The 24635-nt window shown below is 40.1% G+C and overlaps 1 protein-coding gene across 6 annotated transcripts in view; it reads left to right on the top strand.

Moving 5' to 3' along the window:
• ELAVL4 (ELAV like RNA binding protein 4) overlaps positions 1–24635 on the top strand; it is a 91530-nt gene that overhangs the window by 18317 nt on the left and 48578 nt on the right. For all 6 annotated transcript variants that reach the window (XM_025420126.3, XM_025420130.3, XM_025420128.3 and 3 more), the window contains one exon: positions 21730–21970. In XM_025420126.3, the coding sequence (XP_025275911.1) occupies positions 21730–21970 (241 nt within the window). The remainder of the gene's footprint in view (positions 1–21729; positions 21971–24635) is intronic.

The raw sequence follows: 24635 nt of genomic DNA, 5'->3' as shown, positions 1-24635 counted from the left end.
GATACCCTGTTACCTCTAAGCTGTGAGAGGGATGTGGGACCCAAAGCCCTCTATTGTGAAGACTGGTTTTGACGCTATTGTTGCTCACCAGCCACAGTTCTGTAACTTTGTTTTTTTTTTTTTTTTTTTATTGGTGTTCAATTTACTAACATACAGAATAACCCCCAGTGCCCGTCACCCATTCACTCCCACCCCCCGCCCTCCTCCCCTTCTACCACCCCTAGTTCGTTTCCCAGAGTTAGCAGTCTTTACGTTCTGTCTCCGTTTCTGATATTTCCCACACATTTCTTCTCCCTTCCGTTATTTTCCCTTTCACTATTATTTATATTCCCCACACGAATGAGAACATATAATGTTTGTCCTTCTCCGACTGACTTACTTCACTCAGCATAATACCCTCCAGTTCCATCCACGTTGAAGCAAATGGTGGGTATTTGTCATTTCTAATAGCTGAGTAATATTCCATTGTATACATAAACCACATCTTCTTTATCCATTCATCTTTCGTTGGACACCGAGGCTCCTTCCACAGTTTGGCTATCGTGGCCATTGCTGCTAGAAACATCGGGGTGCAGGTGTCCTGGCGTTTCATTGCATTTGTATCTTTGGGGTAAATCCCCAACAGTGCAATTGCTGGGTCGTAGGGCAGGTATATTTTTAACTGTTTGAGGAACCTCCACACAGTTTTCCAGAGTGGCTGCACCAGTTCACATTCCCACCAACAGTGTAAGAGGGTTCCCTTTTCTCCGCATCCTCTCCAACATTTGTTGTTTCCTGCCTTGTTAATTTTCCCCATTCTCACTGGTGTGAGGTGGTATCTCATTGTAGTTTTGATTTGTATTTCCCTGATGGCAAGTGATGCAGAGCATTTTCTCATATGCATGTTGGCCATGTCTATGTCTTCCTCTGTGAGATTTCTGTTCATGTCTTTTGCCCATTTCATGATTGGATTGTTTGTTTCTTTGGTGTTGAGTTTAATAAGTTCTTTATAGATCTTGGAAACTAGCCCTTTATCTGATATGTCATTTGCAAATATCTTCTCCCATTCTGTAGATTGTCTTTTAGTTTTGTTGACTGTATCCTTTGCTGTGCAAAAGCTTCTTATCTTGATGAAGTCCCAATAGTTCATTTTTGCTTTTGTTTCTTTTGTCTTCGTGGATGTATCTTGCAAGAAGTTACTATGGCCGAGTTCAAAAAGGGTGTTGCCTGTGTTCTTCTCTAGGATTTTGATGGAATCTTGTCTCACATTTAGATCTTTCATCCATTTTGAGTTTATCTTTGTGTATGGTGAAAGAGAGTGGTCTAGTTTCATTTTTCTGCATGTGGATGTCCAATTTTCCCAGCACCATTTATTGAAGAGACTGTCTTTCTTCCAATGGATAGTCTTTCCTCCTTTATCGAATATTAGTTGCCCATAAAGTTCAGGGTCCACTTCTGGATTCTCTATTCTGTTCCACTGATCTATGTGTCTGTTTTTGTGCCAGTACCACACTGTCTTGATGACCACAGCTTTGTAGTACAACCTGAAATCTGGCATTGTGATGCTCCCAGATAGGGTTTTCTTTTTTAAAATTCCCCTGGCTATTCGGGGTCTTTTCTGATTCCACACAAATCTTAAAATAATTTGTTCTAACTCTCTGAAGAAAGTCCATGGTATTTTGATAGGGATTGCATTAAACGTGTATATTGCCCTGGGTAACATTGACATTTTCACAATATTAATTCTGCCAATCCATGAGCATGGAATATTTTTCCATCTCTTTGTGTCTTCCTCAATTTCTTTCAGAAGTGTTCTATAGTTTTTAAGGTATAGATCCTTTACATCTTTGGTTAGGTTTATTCCTAGGTATCTTATGCTTTTGGGTGCAATTGTAAATGGGATTGACTCCTTAATTTCTCTTTCTTCAGTCTCATTGTTAGTGTATAGAAATGCCACTGATTTCTGGGCATTGATTTTGTATCCTGCCACGCTACCGAATTGCTGTATGAGTTCTAGCAATCTTGGGAGTTCTGTAACTTTGGATTGAGGATCTTGAGTGTATCTATTTACACGAAACTTTTCCTGACTACCATGACTCACCTGCACTTCCTCAGTAGTTCTCCTTTCTTTCAGACTCCTTTATGTCACTTGGTCTTTACCATACAGTTAACAACGATATATCACGATAATAGGGACCCTTTATAGTGTATGTGTCAGGCTTTACAAAAAGTACAGACTTAGCTTATCTCATTGAACCTCACAACTAGAGGAAGCAGGTATTTTTATTCCCATAAAAGAAGGGAAGAAAGGACACCACGTGGTTTACATAACTTTCATAAGGTCACTTGGCTAGGGAGTGTCAGACTTGGAATTCCAAGCCTCGTCTGTTTGATTCCAGAGCCCATGTTCTGTGTCCTGTTTTGTATTACTCATTTCTTAAAGAGAAGTGACTAATGAGAGACATTTAGCCTAGTGGTTATTAATAGACTTGCAGGCAAGATTGCCAGGGTTCAAATCCTGTCTTTACCAGTTACAACCTTGGGCAGATCACTTATCCCCCCTATGTGTCAGTTTCTTCAGGTGTAAACTAGGTTGTTGTGATTTAATAGACCAATGTGTATTAAGAAGTTAAAACAGTGCTTGGCATATAAAGTGCTGTTGATCATCATCATTATTATTATCATGTAATATTAATTTGTGTCCCACTCTTCAAATAGTCATTGAGTGCTTGCTATAGGCCAGACACTGTTCTAGGTACTGGAAATGCAGTGGTGATTAAGACAAGTCTATCGTGGCCATTGCTGCTATAAACATCGGGGTGCAGGTGTCCCGGCGTTTCATTGCATTTGTATCTTTGGGGTAAATCCCCAACAGTGCAATTGCTGTTACTCAGCTATTAGAAATGACAAATACCCACCATTTGCTTCAACGTGGATGGAACTGGAGGGTATTATGCTGAGTGAAGTAAGCCAGTCGGAGAAGGACAAACATTATATGTTCTCATTCATTTGGGGAATATAAATAATAGTGAAAGGGAATATAAGGGAAGGGGGAAGAAATGTGTGGGAAATATCAGAAAGGGAGACAGAACGTAAAGACTGCTAACTCTGGGAAACGAACTAGGGGTGGTAGAAGGGGAGGAGGGCGGGGGGTGGGAGTGAATGGGTGACGGGCACTGGGGGTTATTCTGTATGTTAGTAAATTGAACACCAATAAAAAATAAATTAAAAAAAAAAACATGGAAAAAAAAAAAAAGACAAGTCCCTGCCCTCATGGAGCTTTCGTTTTATTTCATTTCATTTTTTGGTTTATTTATCATTATTTTATTTATCTATTTTTTAATATTTTATTTGAATTCAAGTTGCCAACGTATAGTATAACACCCAGTGCTCATCCCATCAAGTGCCCTCCTCAGTGCCTGTCACCCAGTTACCCCATCCCCCACCCACCTCCCCTTCTGCAACCCTTTGTTTGTTTCCCAGAGTTAGGAGTCTCTCATGGGTTGCCTTTCTTTCTAATTTTTCCCCAACAGTTTCCCTCTTTTTCTTCATAGTCTCTCTCATTATTTCTTATATTCCACATATGAGTGAAACCGTATGATAATTGTCTTTCTCCAATTGACTTTGGAGCTTTCATTTTAGAGGGGGAAGACAGACAATAGAGTAAGTAAATAAGTAGAATTAGTGGATATATTATGTGATATTTTATAATTTCATGTGATGAAATATTATTTAAAGAAATACAATGAGATAATGGGTTGAAGAGTGACACCAATGAGAATTTGTTTGTGAACATGTAATGAGGCCACAACAGTTCAGCCAGTGTCTTGCTTCTGCTTGGTAGGTGGGAGCAGTCATTGCCTGTTGTGAAAGGCTGGGCTTTGTCCAGCTGCTGACTCTTGGGGTGACAGACTTGTCCTACCTGTACTCAGTGTGGGGTGGTCATCCCTGGGGTACCGGAAAATTAAGAGATTTGTTTGGGAATACCCAACAAAGAGAACTCATAATAGACCAGGGGTCTCCAATATGAGGAAAAGCCTCCAATCTATTTCCCTATAGTTGAGGCTGCAAACTGGGTAAATGTTCCAAGAAGATCAGAAGGAAGGTTAGGCCAATCATTTAAAAAGTGCAGTAGTCATTGGCATTATCATAGGATTCTTGATTTCTTTTTTTAAAAATATTTTTATTTATTTATTCATGAGAGACACACAAAGAGAAAGACATAGGTAGAGGGAGAAGCAGGCTCCCTGTGGGGAGCCTGATGTGGGACTCGATCCCGGGACCCCAGGATGATGCCCTGAGCCAAAGGCAGAGGTTCAGCCACTGAGCCACCCGGGTGCCCTGGATTCTTCACTTCTATAAAGGTATTCTAGTGGTTAAGAGCATGGGCTTTGAAGTCAGAGAAATTAAGGGTTTTTTTTTTTCTCCCCACTGACAAGTCACTAACTTGTTCTAGCCTCAGTTTCCTTGTCTGTAAAATGGAGTTAATACCTACTTCAAATACTAGTTTAAAGGATTGTTAGCATATGTAAAGAGACTGGTTTGGGGCCTGGCACATAGTAAGCATCTCATAAAGGAACATCTAAAGATATAGTTCAACCTCCCCCCCCCAGGATGTGTATTTTAGATATTGGTCATTTTTTTTGCAAGGCTCATAGGGAAAGAAGATCTAGAATAAAATATGCAGGCTACTTCCCATTTCATAACCTACAAAAAGGAGAACAGATAGCCTCAAAACTGAAGATATATCATCCCAGAAAGGATCACAGATGCCAGAGGAAGATAAAAGAGCTCTGGAGTGTGGGATCCTGAGTTCAGGTCTTGAATCTCCTGCTTTCTAGTTTTAAGTTAAAGTGTTTACTTTTGAATATGTATTTTCATAGGTTAAAAGTACTCAGGCCAAGAGTCTTATATTAGCTGGAATTGTAAATAAGCCTACTTGATGCTCCATTGTGAGCAACTAGAAAGCATTAGGTTTAAAATATAGATATGTGTATTTTCATCTCCTTTCTCCATTGTGTATACTATTGCATAAAATTAGATTGAAATCTTAAGATTAAAGGAGCGATAGAGTTTATTCTCGTGCCAAAGCTCTTTTGTTTTCATTTGCAATGTATGGATTTAAATTACTTAAAAGAAAAAGCCAAACTCTCCATCAAATGTTTCTGAGAGTAGAAGAATAACTGAACACTTGGCAGGTACCTTTTGTGTAGAGCACTGGATGAAGCCCTAAGTATTTTCTGCCTCTTGTGTTTAGTGGCATGTAAGGATTGTGATTCTCCCAAAATTTATTTGCCCTGCCTTTGGCCATTAGTTCACATTTGTTTTGATCTTGATGCCTGCACTCATCTAAAATAAACAGTGCAGGTAGAGTGAGGAAAAGGCTTAAGAAAAGGATTTAAAAATATAAAACCATACATTTCTCTTCTGATTTTCTCAGCACACTGCAGAGTCTGGTGGGTTGGGAAAAAGGAAATCTGCAATGTTCCCATGTCCTCTCCCTCTAAACCTCCTAGCGCCCTGCACCTGCCTCTGATCACTGATTCATTCAGCAGCCTTATGGTCAAATTCTTCCTGTATACTGCATGCCTGGAGCAAGAAGGCAAGTAAAATTCGGGTCCTGCTCTCCAGGAGCTCCCAGTAGTGTAAACTGTGACTGAATGTGGAGTGGTGAGTGCCGTGACGAAGGGGAGAGAGGAGGTGCCGAGGCCGCGTGGGGCAGGGAGGCAGCCTTCAACTGAACTTTGCAATTTAGTCGGGGGAAGAGAGGAAGCACACATGTAACAGCAGGGAAGAGACATCCATACCACAGAAGGCATTCAGAATATGGCACTTGCTTTGGTTGCAATTTGGAACTTTGTCTCTTCATAGATCTGTCTACTAACCACTGCCACCCGCCCTCCCTGTCCAAGCCTAAATTCCTAGAGGGCAGGGATCAAATGCCAGGGAACTCAGTTCTCTAACCATAATAATACATTTAATCTCTGCCACATTCCTATGAACACTGTCAACACTGAGAAAACATAGACACAGAATTGTTAAGTAACATGCCCAAAACCACACAGTGGAATAGGGATTTGAACCTAGGCGTTCAGGCTCTGGTGCATGTGTTCCTAACCATTATGCTGTGCAATAGATATTGGAGACTTGCTAAAATTGATTTGAATTGAATGAAAGTAGAAGTTATTGCGTGATAATGTATTCGCTCATTTGTTAAAAAAACAAAACAAAAACAAAAACAAAAACAAACCAAAAACATGCAAGGCATTCCTAGCTCTGATAGTTGTTGCAACAAAGTAATGAGTCCCCATTGGCTTTTTTGACTTTGGCTTATGTGACTTTTAGGAACTCTCAAAGGTGGAATTTTTCTGTGGGACTCTTAACCTCTAGACTGCAGCCAGATTCAGACCCAAAGTTAAAATGAAATAGGAGTTTAGGCCTGATGCAGAGGCAATCCGAGTTAGAAGGAATGTGGAGGTAAAGAAACAGAGGCTATGAAAATGGCCTTAAAAATACGTTCTTTGGGGACTGTTTGAAAGAAGCTGAAGAAGGCAAGAGTGATAAGGGCAATATAGCTTTAAAAGATAAAAGTGCTCCTATTTTTAAATTGATTTTGAAGAGGTGAGAGAGATACGAGAGAAGTTTATGATGAGAGCAGAGTGGTGGGGAGCAGAACAAGGAAAGCAGAGTTAGCTGTGGAGAGCAGGTGAGCCATAGAGAGCCATCCCTTTATTCATTTGTTCTACCAACAAAACCCAAAACTCTGCACTGGTCCCTGGGATGACGATGACTCAAACACAGTCCCTGCCCTCCACAGGCTCACAGTCCAGTGGTAGAGACAGGAAGATGGAGAGTCTGGGGCTGTGTGGTAAACGTCTGTGAGGGAAGCGTGTGCGATGGATGGGCCTGGAGCTGGGACAAGAAGGGGAGCTGGGGAAAGGCAAGTGAGGCCTGATGGTGGGAGAGGACGGCTTTCCAGGCCAACAAGAGTGTTCTTGCAGAGTGTGACATGGAACACACCCAGCGTGTACTCATTTGTCCTTGCTGGCTGCAGAAGGATGTTGCTGGGAGCTTGCTTTCCTGGGTTTATGGAGGTTGTGGTGGGTAAAGGAGGAAGAGGAGAATCAGTGACAGGAAGACCTGTCTGGTGTAGATTCCAGCTCTGCACCTTGTGAGCCAGGGCTAGTCACTCTACTTTGTTTACTCCCTGACCCCTGGTTTGCTCACCTATAAAATGCAAATGATGCATGGGACTGTGGGGGAGAAGGAGGCAAATCCCCGCTCATCCCTCAGGGTCTTCATGAAGATGGGATGGGGTGTTAGGTGTGAATGTGCTCACAGAGTCTAGCATGTGATTTAAAGGATTCTTTCCAGTGGCTTTGTAAGGGTTCATCTCGCTTCTGCAGGGAGTTAACAATTTCTGTGTTTTCTCTGTACTTCCCAACACATCTTTCCAACTGTGCCCTGGAAAAGCCTCTTGAAGTGAATTTGGTCAATGTAGCTACTCCTTTGGGTCCATAAGAAGGAAGGAGCAATCCAAACGGAGGGTGGACCAAGGATGACCCCCGTTCTTCCAGCCTGAGCAGGGTATGGAAAGCCAGAAATGCCCTCTGCTATCCATACCCAGAGCACACTGTGGCAATTTCCCGAAATTTCCCATGAAAACAAGAGGGTTTTCCTCTTGGGAAATCAGAAACCTGAATGACTGCACTTATTACATTTGAAGTATCTAACTTTAAGCCATTCACAGCAGAGGGTTTTTTAAAAAGGCAAAGTGTACCAGAAATTATGTTTGTAAGTGTTAAAAATGGTGCTTTCATGATTCACTTTTTAAAGTTCACTTAATCCCTTCCTCATTGCTCAGTATTTTCCTGACTGGTATTATTGTAAGAACTTATTAGTTAATGTTTGTGAAACATTTTGAAGATGAAGGAAATAGCTATTGACAGAGGTGATGAGTAGTAACATTTTTAAGTGTTCTTTTCCATTTCAGAAATTAAATTCCAAGGATAAATGTTACCACTTACTTCTTAATCGACTTTGCCACCTCATTTTAATGGGAATATGTATTCAGAAGGTTCCATTTTTGATAAGGAGAGTGAACATGTATTGAGTCCTTACTCTGTGCCCAGTTGTGAGTCAGATGCCTTAAATTTGTTATTTTTCATCTTCACAGCAACCCTGCAAGGCAGATAGAATTGTGTGTATTTTTCGGATGAGTAAATTTAAATTGCACCTCAGAGAGTCTGAAGTGTCTAAACCGAGGTCAAGGCTGGAGCCAATTTTCAAACCCAAACTCTCAACTCCATGCTCTTGCCATTGCACCGTGTAGAATTTTGAATTAAGATCTTTCCTCTAACAGCTATGTATTTGGCAGTTTTAGTGACTAACAGCAGATACGGTTTTAATCAGATTAGATCGTTTGCTTTCTCCAAGAGTCCTCGGTTGCATGTTACGGTGTTAGGAACTCTTCCCTCCAACTTGGAGGCTTCAGGAAGGGTACAGAGTTTGGTTCACACTTGAGGTCAAGATGCAGTTCTGGCTAAGTGAGACTGGATATTGCCCGAGGCCTTACTTCTTCATCCTGTATAGAGTTCAGTTCTTCAAGCCTCGGTTTCCCCAACTCTAAGTGGGGTGAATGACAGTTACCTATTTTGCAAAGTTGTGGGAGAATTAAGTGAAGTAGCATACCTGACAACATCTGCCCCCATTTATTATGCGCTAACTGCTGGTATATTGGAAGGAGTTCAGAGTAATTGCTTGCCTAAACCTTTTCTCGTGTAACCCAAAGCACTTTTTAATCAGTGTTACCACAGGAGCTCTGTTTATTGGGCCTTTGCCATGTTCGGGGCAGAGACTCTGCTGGGCACTCCGTATGTGCTTCTCTGTGACCACGTTTATGACATTATACATTACTTCTTTGTTGATTTATTTACTTCCTTACAGACAGGAACCCCCTTTCTCTCCTGTATTCCAGGCATTTGTCATAATGGCTTCTGGCCCATTGAAGGAACCCATTAACGTTAAGGAAGTTAGCTTGACTTTTGTCCCTTTGTACTGCCTTTCCTCTTCTTTTAGGAATGAACCTCAGTTGTGGGGAGGAGCTGTTCAAATGGAGGACAGTATCGTCATTATTAAATTGTGACTTGCTTTAAAATATGCCTGAAACTAAAAAATAATAATTTGTTTGCCCTAATTTGACAACTGTTGATTTTGAATATTTGTTAGCCTTTCACTTTTTTTAAGATAAATTTCTGGGATAAAAATACTATATCAAGAGTTGGAGAAGATTGCCAAGCAAATTTACTTTGTATCTGTGATTTTAAAGGACATGGTTACCTGACTCAAAGAAGTAAACTCTTTTCAGTACTTGAGTGTATACATGTATCTATCCAAATTATTCTTAGGGACTTATTAAATTAGTCCTAAATGGGTCTTATCTGAGAATTATATATAATACAGTTTGAATTTTAGTATAAAGATAATCATTTTGAAACCTTATCATATATCTTAAAAACTCTTACCATTTCTGATTTTTTTAAATGTCTATTTTACTCCTGCCCAATTGGTATGAATTAGTGAGATTTCAAAAGCATATCTTGAAAAGCAAAAGGTTATTTGTGAAGACATAACTATTAACTTATTTATTCTTTGTTCTAATCCAAAATTTTCTGTTGTTACAAGGCAAATCATAAAAACACATCTATTAAATGTCTTATGCTTTGAGGCAAAAAAAAAACCATCTGTTTTTCTTTTTTAAACATATAACAATGACGAAATTTAAGTAAAGGAAAATTAAGAGAATAGAAAAATAAGAAATTCAGAGGTAAAGTTTGTGTTTAGAAAGAATTAAAAGTTTGCAGCGAGATTCTGTGTTCTTTCTTTAAACACAGAGGGCTACAGATTAGCCACTCATTTTCCTAGCAATATTACAAAGCGGGGACCCAATGAATTACAAGATGCAGAGGCCATAAAACTAAAGCAAACCCATCATACGGAGGACAAAGAATGTTAGCGGTTCATTGTCCTAATAAAGTATTTGTCTTAAAGTGGATAAATATTCTGATATGTGGTATTTGTGATTTTTTTTTTGCCTCCACACATTGCTTGTTGTTCATGAGATTTTTAATAAATATGTATTAGGAAGATCTCCGTATGCAGGAAGGAGAGAGGGAGAAGCTTAAAGAGCATGGCGTGGAATGCCGCTTGACAGTGTCATACATTCACAAGATGTCCTTGAAGATGGAGCACAGAACAGAGATCAGGGAAATTTTGGCAGCTGCAGTTGGGAAAATAAATGGCTGTTGTGTGATTGGGCAGATCCTAAAAGCAGGCTCCTGCTCAAACCATGTAATTAAGAAAAGTGGGAGCTTTTGTCCAAGTGCAGAATGTTCATAATATCAGAGTTTGTCAGCAGGAGCTCTTAGAACGGATCAGTACTTTTCACTCCCTGATCCAGGGAACGGGGTTCTTATAAATCATCTTCTCTCCTTGCTGTCCTCCTGAAGGTTGCTGCCGGGCGATAAGGCCGACTTAGATTGTAACCTTGCTAATACACAGTGATTTAGGTGAAGGAGAGACCGAATCACAGTCCGTTTCAAGAAATGCGATTTTTATTCATTTGGGTTCCTATGTGTCCTCTAATGTAAGAACAGAGTGTGGCCAAGGAGAGAGTCTGCAGGACGGCTCTGGGAGGGAGATGGAACCATTTTTAAACCTGTGACTCTAAACTGCTTTGAAGGATTTGCCATTTTCTTTCATTTTTAAAAATAACTTCCTTTCGGATCATAAAAGTGCTGTATTTTCATTATAAAACAAAAAACTTAGAAAATAGAGACAAGCATAATCCCACACTTTATTGTTAGCATTTTCATTTTTCGCTCTTATGCTGCACCTGTTTATATAATCAAGATAATCAATTTTTTATTTCACTTTTTTTCTATATTTATCATACGCATTTTCTCATGTTATAAAGCTCATTATACACATGATTTTGCCATCTGTGGAATGCTGTATCATGAAACTATACAATAACCTACTTAGTCACTCCTCCTTGTTGGGCCCTTAGATTATTTCTGTTTTTTCACTCTTTTAGAGACCCTTTTCATAATAAACCTTATCATGCACACTTTTGGTCTTTAGAATTTTGGATTCTTTTCTGAGCTTCAGAATGGATCCTTGGGTCTAAGAATCTGAACAGAAGGATCAGAAAAATTGTGCCAAATTATATTTCCACCAGTGATGATGAGAGAGACTATTTCACTGCACCTTCTTAAGGCTTGCCAGTTGCAAACCTTGAATTTCTGTGTTCTCTGTAAGCAAGGTGTCCACAAATAATTCAAAGATACACTTCTCCCAGCCCAGATCTGTATTCTTACCAAAACTGATATGATAGAGTCCTGTTTTACTCACACTCATCTGCCTTCCCAGGGGGTGTCTAGGATCAAATACCTTACTAAAGTAGTTGACGGATAATGTTCTCCTATCAGACCAAAAAGTCCTTTTTCTAATGCATCTTTCTTATTTTTTTTTAAAAAAAGGAAGAAATGAAACAGAAGAAAAGGAAAAAAGAAAAAATTCAGAGAAGGAATGAATCAAAAATAAAATTTCAAGTGTGATAAGTAATTTTTAAATTTAAAACTGCCCTATCAGAATGATGTTCAGGATTTTTTCACTAATGAATGTGTAGCTATAATAACATGAGGTTGTGTGAATAGTCCATGGGTCTAATTTTTCGTGGCCACTTATATATAACATTGAAGTACTGAGAACCATTTTCTTTCACTCAGGATCTTTAGCTACAAAATGCCCCCAAATAATCTCTCTCCTTTGAATTGCACAATTGGAAGAGCCATTGGCATCCTACAATTCTTAACAAAGAGAAGGTTGCCCTGTGCAGATTTTCCTAGATACTGACTCCCTCTCTCTCTCCCTTTATTATCCTCTCCATCTCCACCTAGGTTTAAGAAAACAAATATAAACTTTCATAGTAAAAAATATTTTATTTGTATTTCTGAATAATTTAATCTGTGCATAAGACAAATTCAGAGATGTGACCTAGTGCTGGAGATCATGATATAGATACAGAATAGCACATTGCTTTGTACAGCTGAATCTAGGTGAGTTTGCTCACACTCTGAGCCAGGAGCCAGGCATTTTATAAATACACAATATTTATGTTTATATGAATTGTACCATTGGCTCTTGGTTATGCATTTAATCAGAGATAAGCTCAACTTAATCAGTCTGGGGGCAGTTTTATAAATGATTCATTAATGTTCTTTCTGTGGAAGATGAAGGTAACACATCTACCATCACAACTGGTTCCCACCCCAACATGTGCCCATAGCTTCTCAGGAGGCATTTTGGTTATTTTATCTACATTAAACATTCAGAGTTTGGGAGCTTAGGGGGTTGGATGGGAACAGAATTGTTTTCCAATTGATTTTTTTTATTAGATCTAACATTTTTTTGCAGGAAGCCGAAGAGCTTGGCCACAAAATTGCATTTATACTGAAATGAAAACATTTATGCTCTTCAGATATTTCTTTAACAAAGAAAGCTTATCAAAAGTTTGAGATCATCTTTATTTATTGGCCATTTTGGAAAAGAGGACTGAACTGGGGGCTCAGCGGGTGAAAGAAAATTATTTTAAAAATCATCTTTATAATGAACTGGATGTTCACGCCACCCCTCAACCCTGGAGGGTTTGCTGTAAAAGTCTGCAAATACCAAAATACCCAGGAGTTTTACTAAGACTTCCCCAGGTTGGGCATACCGGAAATCATTTTATTTATTTATTTATTTTTTTAATTTTTATTTATTTGTGATAGTCACAGAGAGAGAGAGAGAATGAGGCAGAGACACAGGCAGAGGGAGAAGCAGGCTCCATGTACCAGGAGCCCGACGTGGGATTCGATCCCGGGTCTCCAGGATCACGCCCTGGGCCAAAGGCAGGCGCCAAACCGCTGCGCCACCCAGGGATCCCCCGGAAATCATTTTAGACCCAGACTGAAGCCCTAAAGAAACACTGTAAGATATAAAGGAGGCCAGTATTTGTTTAGGAGGGCAAATGTGTGTGATGTATCTGGGGAGGAAGATTAAAAATGTGAATTTCTGTGAATTTGAGAAGAATGCCTAAGAGAAATTAAATTTTGATTATGCTTTTCATATCCATCCTGGCCCTGCTATTTTTAAGTATTAATGCTTCTTGTTCTCTCCAGCGGCTGCTGATTTTTTAAAAACCCTGACTACCCCCACCGAGAATACTCTTGGCATGCCTGGTATTCCTCTTCAGTGAAGAAGATGCTGTTTCAAAGGAGTAATGCCTCAAGCTTACCTCCTTGTTACGAAGTCATTTGCTTAGGACGTAAGCATTTAGACCAGAAACAGGACGGTCAGTTCAGTGTCAGGACATGTCTGGGTGTATTCCTGTCTGTGCTCTTTGGCAAGGAGGGAGAGTCGTTAGAGAAACTCTGGAGGCAACTCCATAAAGGAAGGGGTATATGCGATTGACTCTAATAATTTGTTTACCTGCCCTCCTCTCCCATCCTCTTGTCTTGAACCCTCTAAGGGCAAGGACAAAATTATTTTTGTTTTCCAGATTCCTAGAACCATGGCTTGGTCTGTAATAGCATTCAATAAACTTGTGTTGAATTGAACACACTTGTTTTAAGGATATGCCGAGAATTTATTGCCACATAACTTCCTAGAGTAAATAGGTCCTTCAGGTTATTTGTGCCTCTACCCAAAGGTACTATTAAACTGTCAGCATGTTTTCCCCAGTTGGAATGAAATTTTTTTTCTAGAGTTTTCTAGCTACCTTCCAGCAGAATTACAGAAACTTGCTACAAATGGTTTTGAGGGACACACGTACAGTCTTCAGCCAGATTCTTCTGCTCCAGGGGTCTTTGGGAGTCATCACCTGTAATTTGGTTTCGATGGTGGGGTGGGGGGGTAGGGGGGAGCTATTCCCAAGTTCCCTTTTCCTAGAGTGATCAGATCATCAATCTCGGCCCTGCTCTTGAGCCCCATTAATAACATGTGTCTCCTTCCCAGTTGAATCATAACCAGGAAAGCATTGCATTTAGAAAAAAATATTAATCTGAAGGGACTTGAGCGAATTAAAGCCTCTTGAAGAGAAGGAGGGGAGAGTATGGATTTTATGAGCTGACGGACGAAACTTTTAAAAAATATGAAATTGGGGGGTTGTAAGGACATTTTTAGTATCTTTCAAGGAGCAAGGAGAGAAGTGAGGAATTATTCCTAAAAATAATATCTGTCTTCAGGAACACAGAGCCTGCTGTGTAATTTTCTAACTTTGGGGATTTGTTTTTCAGGCTTTCGAAAGGCGGGTGAGATGCAATAGTCTGGGCTGCACCACCAGAGTCTAACATACTGCGTGTCAGGATTTTATAAGGGTTAAGTGGGAAATGCCTACAAAGAGAATTAGGACTTTTATTTTTGTTCTTATGAATAATTTAAATCTATTTCTTTAATGGTTCGATTCAGTGACTGCCCTTGGTAAACATTATTCTTCATGCTCTCGGGAGCGCTTGTTCTATTACATAAGGGTTAGCCTTTATACATAAATTTTCAAAAGTCCTTCCAACACGGTAAAAGAAAACACCTTTAAATACTCATTAAAATATTGAATAAAATACGTGTATGTGTCACAGATGTACACACTTGAGACATGTTTGCAATCAGTACACTCCATTAACATCTTTCTAGTTTCTGGGAGTGCTGACATTTAGAGGGCACTGGAGGTAGAGGGGAGAGGATTTGGAACAGAAGGATCACATTCCTATGACCTTCTTAGTTTCTTTTCTCTAGATCCTTTTGCCTGAGTTGAACATCATGACCACCCCTCTGCCAGAAAACCAGAAGTTGAGGACTGCTGGGAGTATAGGAGGTGTGGCCTAGGCTCTTGGATGACAAATATCAGTAGTGAGTTCTACAGTAGCACAGGTTCCTAGAACATAAAGCCAGAACCTTTTAAGTGCCTCATGAAATAAATCCTAAGAGTGTAAGTAGGTTAAGATGTGTAAATGCAAGACCATGCAGTTTATTGTTGGGACTGCCATTTTTTATGGAAAATATTGGAGCAAGGCCACACAGTATGGCCAACAGGATAGGATTGGTGAAGGGGCTGTGGTAGGACCTCTGATGTGGCTGGCTCTCTGGTGCCCAGGACAGTGACTGTCCTTAGTGGTTAGGAGGACCAGCCCTCTAACTCTCAGCCTGACTCTCCCCAAATTTGAGCAAATGAAAGCCTGTCAAGAGTAGGGGAACAGAGGGAACTGTGAAGACTTCTTGAGCTGGTGGAAGAAATATTAAATGCTGCTTTAAGTACATTTTTAGAAATTTACAGTGGTCTTGCTTAGTACACTTAAAGGGCCTTCTGGCCTTCTGGTCGTGCTTGCACTCTCCTCTGGCATATAGACCCTTCAGCAATAAATATTTGGTTAACGAATGAATGAATTCTGAGAACAAGAAACTATATGAAAAGAATGATTGGGAAGGAAGCGAAGTTTTCGCACTTTGATTGTATTGCTACTCTTAGAATCAACCAAAGGGTTTCAATCTGGAGACAAAGAATTGCCATTAGTGTACATAAAATGTGTGTGTGCATTTTTCTGGTGAGAATGGGCAAAGGCATTCAACAGGTTCTCAAGGGGTCCTTGTCACCCAAAGATTCAGCCCCTCCTCTTGAATGAATGCCTCTTAAAATCTATATTTGAAATAATACCTAAAGGTATGCCTGACATATAATAAGTACCCAGTAAGTGTTCTCCCCTCTTTTGTTATATGTAAAATTGGGTTGACATTAATACCTCTTTGGCTTGTACTTTACAGAGTTGTTTGAGGGATTTAGTGAACTATTGAACATGCAAGGGCTTTCATTCATTCAATAGTCTTTTATCCAGAACCTACCAATCGTCAGGCCCTCTTCTACATGCAGGAAGAGATGCTATAATAAACAAAATAGATGTGGTCTCTGAGCTATGGAGCTCAGAGTTCAGGTCACCATTCTTTGTGAACTGTAAAGTGCCATATTCAGTAAAGTATGGAGGTAGACATGTCTCCACAGGTCTGTTAAAGTGCATTTTTATGATATGGCTACCCCTCACTGCCTCTCCCCAGAAAGGGAAAAGTAAAACCTCATCTAAATGTCTATGACTGCACTGTCACACTGTACCCCGTCATTGTATTCATGTGTACTCAAGTGAGGTAGTCTGTAGACCTGGGCTCAAGTCCCATTTCCTGCTCTAACTAGCACTGTCATCCTGGGCAAGTCATTTTCTCTTTCTGGTCCTCAGTTTCCTCATCATTAAATTATGGAGTTGGGCTCTGTGGTCCCTCATGTTCTCTGATATCTGTCATGCACCCACATCGTGAACTCAGTGAGGGCCAGCTCCTTGTCTTTGTCGTCTCTGTATCCTCAGGGCCTGGCACAGTGCCTGGCATTCGAGGGCTCCATCTCTGTTCATCTAGCATTCCCAGATCTACCCATAGTGGAAGTAAACCTTATTTTTTATGTGCATTTGACCTGACAAGTCCAGGAAATAGTGTAGCAGATACCTTGGGTGGACAATAAGAAAAGACGGGATTGGGCAGGTAATTGGGGTTATCAGAAAGGACCTGGGGTTCTGGCAATAGAGATGCTCCGAAAGGGTTGGTTTTTTCAGGAGCACCCTAAGAAAGAGGCTGAACCTGGCCTCTGCTTCTTACCTCCCTCCACAGAGATAAATGACCCTGAATAGCGATCCAGCAGCTGCATGTGTGAGGCCTTCCCTCTTGCTTTTGTTGTATATTTTGCCGGAAAAAAAAATGGTGAGAGGGGTGAGGTTAATGTGTTGAGTGTGAGTAATTAGTCATTCAAACCATTGACATTTACAATGACAGGATTTGAGTGCGTACGTTATTGTGCACTGCTCTAATAGTTTATCCCTGAAATTTTCTGCCTGTATAATGTTTCTTAAAATATATCACAGGAACATAAAAGATTTAATGCAGTGCTTTGTACAACCATTAGAATTTGACGTCAACTGAACCTCCTCAATGCTCTATCCTGGATGCTCACTGTAATTCTGTTCTTAATTGCCATTCAGAAGAGGGAAGGAGGGCAAGTCAGGGGTTTGGAACCTGGTCAGCTGCAAAGTTGGCCATGTGACCCACACAGACTGTTTCAAGAAAGTACATAGGCATACTTGAGTAACTGATACATTTATTTGCAATGAAAATTGTGCTGTTAGAATTTCAAAGGCTTGGGGAAGGAAGTGTTCTGGTCTTGCTGAGCAGCCTCCGTTGCTTATTGGAGGATATGCTTTCCTGCTAACACACATTTACCTCTGGTCTGTTTCCCAAGTCGAGATTACAGGTGTCCTTCCTTTTAGATGTGTCATTAACCTTAAAATATTATAGTTTTGTATTCTTGAGTTTGATATCTTTAGAGCTTAGCAATTTCTCTTATTTTCCAAGTAATGTTTTAAAATCCTCTTGGTTCACTTGTGTGTCAGATTTCATCCTGACATTTGCTATTTCTGATTCCTTTTTAAAGCCTGTCTTGTATCTGGGATGTATCATTAAGACCAATGAGGGGTCTTATTACATAATGTATGTTAACACATTTGCAAGTATTTCTCAGCTTTAGAATGGTACGTGTTTATTGAGCAAACTCTGTGCATGTGTGTATTTTCATCAGTTCTTTCTGAATACACAAAAGGATAACTGTGTAGTGTGTGTGAACTGCAAAGAGATCTCCATTTCCATAAACCAAGAATGACTTGGCCTAATTTATAGGTTTGGTCAGTGGAAGTAGCTTGGTACTGAATGTTGCATCTCATGGATTCTTTTCAGAGGTTTGGGTCCAATTAAGGTTGGCTGACCTATGCATGGGGCTCAACTCCAGGAGTCGGCGTAATTTAGGAAATCCACATAAGATGTGAGGAGACCAGAAAGCTGGTTGGGGAACTGAAATTACTTTGCTGTGGACTTGGTACTTCCTGGGCTTCTCTGGAGCAGGGAGGCCTGTGAAATGTTCACATGGATGAATGCTGGCTTTCACCACACATGTCTGTGAGGCCAGCATCCAGTGAAAAAAAGATGAAGCCGGCTCTCCAGTGACCTTTAATAGTCCTGGTCCCATAAAGTCTCAGCATGCTTAGGTATGACTTACATTCTTCATACTCCAACATTAATGCCCAAAAAGCTGCCTTGGTGCAGGATATTTTCTAAGTGTTTGTGCGGGAGCCATAGAAGGGTAACCTGAGAAAGATGGAGAGCAGGGGGCAAGCTTTACAAATTGTGGGACTGGCTTTTTTGCCATAAAATCAAAAGGTAACAGTTGGGTACTCCGTGCTTCTACCAGCCCAGCATCCTGAGCTGGATAAATTCTGTTTTAAAGTTCCTTATCAAGTTGGCAGTGTTTCTTGTATTTGTTGCCTGGACACCTGACTTAGTGAAGCAGTGAGACGACATAGCAAATGAAGACACTGCTCAAACCCAGGAGGCCCAGCAGTTGGGCAGAGCAGAAACCTACCTCCCAGCCCGGAGCTGTGATGATGCTCTACGCCATCATCTCCATTAGCGTGTGCCTCCCTTGGGCTCATCTCCCTCATGTTTTCCTGGACAGAGCAGCTGAAGAGGCTTTGTTTGGGTACAGCTTCTATCAGTGCCGAGAAGAGCTTGATTTAAGATTCTTCTCAGAAACCCTTTGTTTTCTCCTTGCTGTCTGGACCAGCCTTTCAGAATCTCACAGTTGACCTGAATCCAAGAAGTTCTAATGATGTGGTAAGCGGAGCCACTTAAGTTACTTACATGATGGTAAAGAATCTTAGAAGCTCCTCACCTTCCTCAATCTGCCTTATTTCCCTGACTCCTCTTGAGACTTTTTTTTCTCTCTCTCTCTCTCTTTTGGTTTCATTTCCCATTTGTGATCATGCAGAAAAGGAAACAATTAGAGTAACACCTATGTAGGGCATGATGAAGAATAATAGTCATAATGTCTCCAGGCATTTATTCTGAAGAGAAACATGCAAGGGAGGCTTTATTCCAATTTACAAAGAGGAAACTGAGGCTCAGAGTATTGAAGTAGCCTGCCTGAGATCACATAGCTAATAAGTGGTAGAACTACAGGTTTTTTGTTTTTTAAAGATTTTATTTATTTATTCATGAGAGACACAGAGAGAGAGAGACAGAGACACAGGCAGAGGGAAAGCAGGCTCCCAGGCTCCCAGGCTCCTGGGATCACAACCTGAGCTAAAGGCAGACGTTCAACCACTGAGCCACCCACGCACCCCTAGATCCACAGTTTTAAGTCAGCTGTTACCTTGACTAAAATCCTATTCCTTTTTTTACTTTATCCCTTCTGCTTCAGTGAGAAAATAAGCAAAAATCAAAACAAAACCAAAAAAAAGTATCTAAGTATTGATGAGGATGTACAGCAACTGGAACTTTGATACTCTGCTGGTGGGAGTGTAAGTTGGTGCCACTATTTTAAAAGGATATTGACAGTGTCTACTACATAGAATATACATCTACTCTGACCCAAAAATAGACTCCCAGGAATATTCCTAACAGAAATGTGTGTATATGTAAACCACAAGACATGTGCATGATGTTCATAGCAGCATTATCTATAATAATTAAAAACTAGAAACAACCCAAATGTCTATCAACAGAAGAGATAAATAAAATGTGATATTTTCATACAATGGAATTCGCTACGGCAGCGTAGAGGCAAAACCTACCACCGTATCTAACGACATGGATGACACCCAGAAATAATGTGTGAAAAGACATAAAAGAGTACATATTATGTGATTCCATGTATATAAAGTTCAAAAGCAGATAAAAAAATAAAAAAATCTATGGATTAGAAGTCAGTTACCTTTGGGGGATGGTATGAATGATGGAGATGGGGACACAAGAAAGGCTTCTGGGATGCTAGTCATGTTCTATATCATGAGCTGAAAGGTGATTACTCAGGTGTGAATTGTGTTCTGTTTATAAATATTCTTTGAGTTGTACTCTTAAGGTTTGCACACTTTACATGTATATAAAAGTGCTTATACCCCAGAAATTCTCTCAGCAGCTAAATGGTGATAATAATGGAAGCTGCTAGTTATCAGAAGTCTGCTAAGCCTTCCTTTCCTCATCTGTGGATGTAGAGAATATTAGAATATGCCTCACTGACTTTTTGTGAGGACTTAGTGAGAGAAGCCATGTCAGACGATTGGTAGAGTGACTTTAAGGACTATCAGTGATGATGGACTACATTCCCACTACTACTCAGGGGCTTTCTTGTAAGATGGGTGGCCTTGTTCCCGTTATTCAAATGAAGAAGACTAAGACTCCTAGAGTTTCAGTCCCTTACCCAAGGTCACACATCTAGTGAATGGCAGAGCATGATTCCATCTTTAAGAATTGACCAATGTCAGAGGTGATGGAGGTCATATCATGAAGGACGAATAAGAGATGATGATAGGAGAGAGTGGAAATGTGGGACTGCTGAGTTGCATTGGGGCCATGAAAACAGGGTTCAGACCCAGACTCTGCCCGTTTCTCGTGATGCCAGAATTCATTGGATGTCTCTGGAATTCATCTCAAACATGAGTTTTGAACTAGATTTTATTTCCTTAAGTGCTTTCTGGTGTTGCAGTTTTGTGATTCTCCATGTTTGTCATGCCACACAGGACCTCTTCATAACCAGGCCCATGATATGAGTTCAAATCCATTTTCCATGTAGAGCTTTAATCCAGCCTCATCTTCTCAGTACTTTCCCTGAATCCCATCCTGTGAAGCAGGATTATTGGCTCCCCTACTCCATGACCATTGTCCTCCTGGGAGCCTGTGCCTGTGTCCTCAATAGACTGTAAGCTCCTGGAGGGTAGAGACTAAGATTTATTTATCTCTTTTTGTTTCCCCCCATACATGCTGCCTGGAACAGTTCACACATTTGTGGCAACTTTTGTTTAATTAACTATTTGAATCCAAATTTAATTTAAATTTAAACTATTGACTTTTTGAGTAAAGTCTAAGAGGGTAGCCTCAGGCTGTGCTGGATCTAAGGTGGAGACCTAGAGAGAACTCTTCCTTTATGTTTTTTATTTTATTAGAGGTCCAGGAGAAACAGTAATAGAGCAATTAAGGAGAAAAATCATTAGATGACTTCGTAGCTCCCCAGCATGTGCTTATGAAATCTGAAGTTTGATCAGTGCTTAAGCATCAGTGAAAGTCTAAGCTCTTCCCATATGGAACGGCCCCACTTAATTTAATGTCATTTTACTTTATGAGATAGTTAATAAACAGGTACTGTATTTGATCTTGTGAGCATAGCCCTCTATATTTAGTTTTTCAGCTTTAATGGAACTATAATTTTAATCATGATTATTACTTTACATTTTAATTATAATTTGGTGTGGCTTAAGTATACATTTCTGAGAGTGATTGTGTAATGAAAACAGGAATTAGCTTTTCATTAACAAAATAATGGGAGAGTTCCCACTGCATTCTAGTCTGTGTTCAAAATCTATGGGCTGGCCTAAAAATAGCAAGGGGAGTTTAACATTTTGGTTAAAAACATGCTTCTAAATTGGCTGTGTTCACAACCCAGTCTCTTTTGCTCCATCTTGCTTTATCTTGTTCTCTTCCTTTTCAAAATGGAAAATAAAATCTTGAAAGAGACTTTAGTTGTGTCTTTGAGATTTCAGGAGACTTATTTTTATTATTTTTATTTTTATTTAGATAATTAGCACCATGGAGCCACAGGTGTCAAATGGCCCGACATCCAATACAAGCAATGGACCCTCCAGCAACAATAGAAACTGTCCTTCTCCCATGCAGACAGGGGCAGCCACAGATGACAGCAAAACCAACCTCATAGTCAACTATTTACCCCAGAACATGACCCAGGAGGAATTCAGGAGTCTCTTTGGGAGCATTGGTGAAATAGAATCCTGCAAACTCGTGAGAGACAAAATTACAGGTATGTTCTTCTTCAATGTTCTAGGATTAGGATTAGCAGCTGCATTGTTCCATTAGCTGTACAGACCTCAGCGGAAATGTACACAGAGGTGGATGCATCTGAGTGTCCGCTATGTGTGCCTGCATTCAAGGATGGCATGGGTCCACAGTTGTAAACTCACATGTGTGTGTGCAACCACATAAGACCAGACCGCAGATTGAAAGGACTGGGAAGCAGATGAGGATGTTGGAGCTTCCTTGAGCTTTACTTTTTGTGAACTAATCCTTTGTTTTTATCCCCTTTTATTCTCAATCAGCCACCCCTTCCCTGTGTTCTATAGTTCTCTGTTCTGCCGTCGGCCCTCCCTGTACTCCACACGAGTTTTTATCTATTCCTTTATTCTCAAGCATTTGGTTTATGTGTGTCCAGTGTTCTTCCATGTGTCTGAGAGAGTGTTTTAAAGGGGGGGGGGGGTGTTGTGGACTTTGGACGGAGATCACCACTGCCCATTGTCCCTGGGGAGAAATACACTCTAAGGATAGCAGATTATTCTGGAATAAAACTACTCCAGTAGGAAGGAGAAGCTTAGTGAAGGTCTGCAGTTGAGGTATTTTGTTTTGTTTTGTTTTGTTTTGAAGATACTCTGTGAGAAGCCAGAGACTTTTTACTTGAACGTAAAACAATACCCAAACAACTTCAATACTTGAAATTTTAGCTTCTAATTTTTTTCCTTATCGACAACCATTTGTTGAGGACCTAATGTTTGCCAGACACTATGATTCTTTGGGGGGTAACATTCTCCTGTAATTTCTTTCAAAGTGAGACTATTTTCTTGGAAAACTGCTGGGCTACATTGTGATGGCAGTGCAGCCACTGCTCTCTGGAGCTCCACTCCTAAAATAATTCACACTCAACGGAGTATTGGACATTTTTCAGCATTGACTTTTGTTTCCCTTTCGGTGGACAGTTTAAGTGATGAGCCTGTATTAGAAAAAGGAAACTCTACCATTAAAATAGGAAGATATATCATGTTGGTTTTAAATAGGGAAATCCAGCATACATGTGTGCGTGTCGCTATATGTGTTCTTCTGCTTCGCTTGTAAATCTGTCTCCCATATAAATTAAGGCACTTTGCAAAATCATGAAACTAAAATAACTTGAAAATAAAAGTCACATAACCCTCCAAACATGATTTCCTCATCTATAAAATTGGAAAAGGATATTTTTCTCAAAGGGCTTATTGTGAGGATGAAATGAGAGACCGGATATACACGGTACTGCCTAGCGTACCGTCCAGTGCCTAGCGGTCTCTCAGTAATCGGGAGATGTTACTATTACAGATACAGGTAGTAGGTTACAGGGAGAGTGGCTGAACAGAGAAATCTTATCAAGGTCTCCAAATAGGGCCAGGGCTTTGGTGATTTTATCTGAGAGCGCCGGATCATTCATCCTTTAACAGAATTGCCTGTGCTCTCAGAGAGTCAATGTTTAGATTTCTGAATAATCTTTATATAATAGGATGATAATTCAAACAAAATTAAAACCAGTTAACCATATGATTCTTCCTCCCACTCCTGTATAGAAAATGTATTTTTGGTGTAGCCTTACCTTCTAAATAGGGACTCTGCCAGCTATATTAGTGAACATTATTAATCACCTTTTCAAAAGAATTCCCTTAGAACTGTAGTGAGATTTTTGTAAAGTACTGATTCATGGTGTTGTTCCTTGTTTTCTAAAGACACATGTTTAAACAAGCAGATTCCTTTACTGAAAGAATGCTAATTTGGTAGTTCACCGAGTGGATTTGAATAGGAGTGACAGCTTCGAAGACAGCCTTTAATTTGGTATACAAAACCAAAATTGTCAACTTTGGTTTGTTTAGCACCCTCTCCAGCACAAGCAGAGACATACAGTAGCATCTGAGCTTAAAGAAGAAGCTTATGGGTTGAGAGCAGAAATATAATTCAGGCACAAATTTATAATTATGCATTTTTTTAAATTTCAGACAAAAAATTTTTTCTATTTGCAGAGAACTTATGAGAATGAGGCAAAGAAATATAGAGAGACCAGAGATATTTGCCCTCATTTGGTAGCAGTGTTTAATAAAAGTAGAACTTGTGGTTGTAAAGAGCGCTTATTAAATTCTTCATTTACACTACCTAATTAATTCTAGCATTTTAAATTAACAGTGAAACTGGTCCCTGCTGTACCATTCCATAGATGCAGCATATTTCCTCCATCCACCAGTTGTTCAGGTTTAATTGACTACGCTAAAAGTCAGAGAAGGAGGGAGAGATTAGGGCTGTGGGGAGGTGGGGAAGGAGTGAGAATCGCTCTAATGGAAGACCGTCTGAGGCCTACATTTGGTGGTAAGTGGTAACACAGGCTGGGAGAGGTGAGGTGTAATACCAGGCAAGTTGAAAGGCTGCTGCTGGTGGTTCAGAAGTCAGGGTGAATGACATCATAGGTATTTTTGTTGCCCTGATTTTTAACATCCCAGTCCCCCCTGTTCCTCCAACACCTCCTACAGATCTCAATACATCTCGATCCTGTGAAGTTTACAAGGAGTTCTAAATATCTAGTGGGAGGATCGGGGGGGTGGGAAGTGGTGAAGAGATAAGAATTCAAGATTAAGATTTTCCAGCCCAAACCACTCCCTAAGAGAATGGATTCCCTTCAAAGGTTC

Source organism: Canis lupus, chromosome 15 (genome assembly GCF_003254725.2).
Source record: "Canis lupus dingo isolate Sandy chromosome 15, ASM325472v2, whole genome shotgun sequence".
In the NCBI taxonomy this organism is placed as follows: Eukaryota; Metazoa; Chordata; class Mammalia; order Carnivora; family Canidae; genus Canis; species Canis lupus.
Note: the sequence above shows the minus strand (reverse complement) of the source record. Positions and strands in the feature narration are given on the sequence as shown.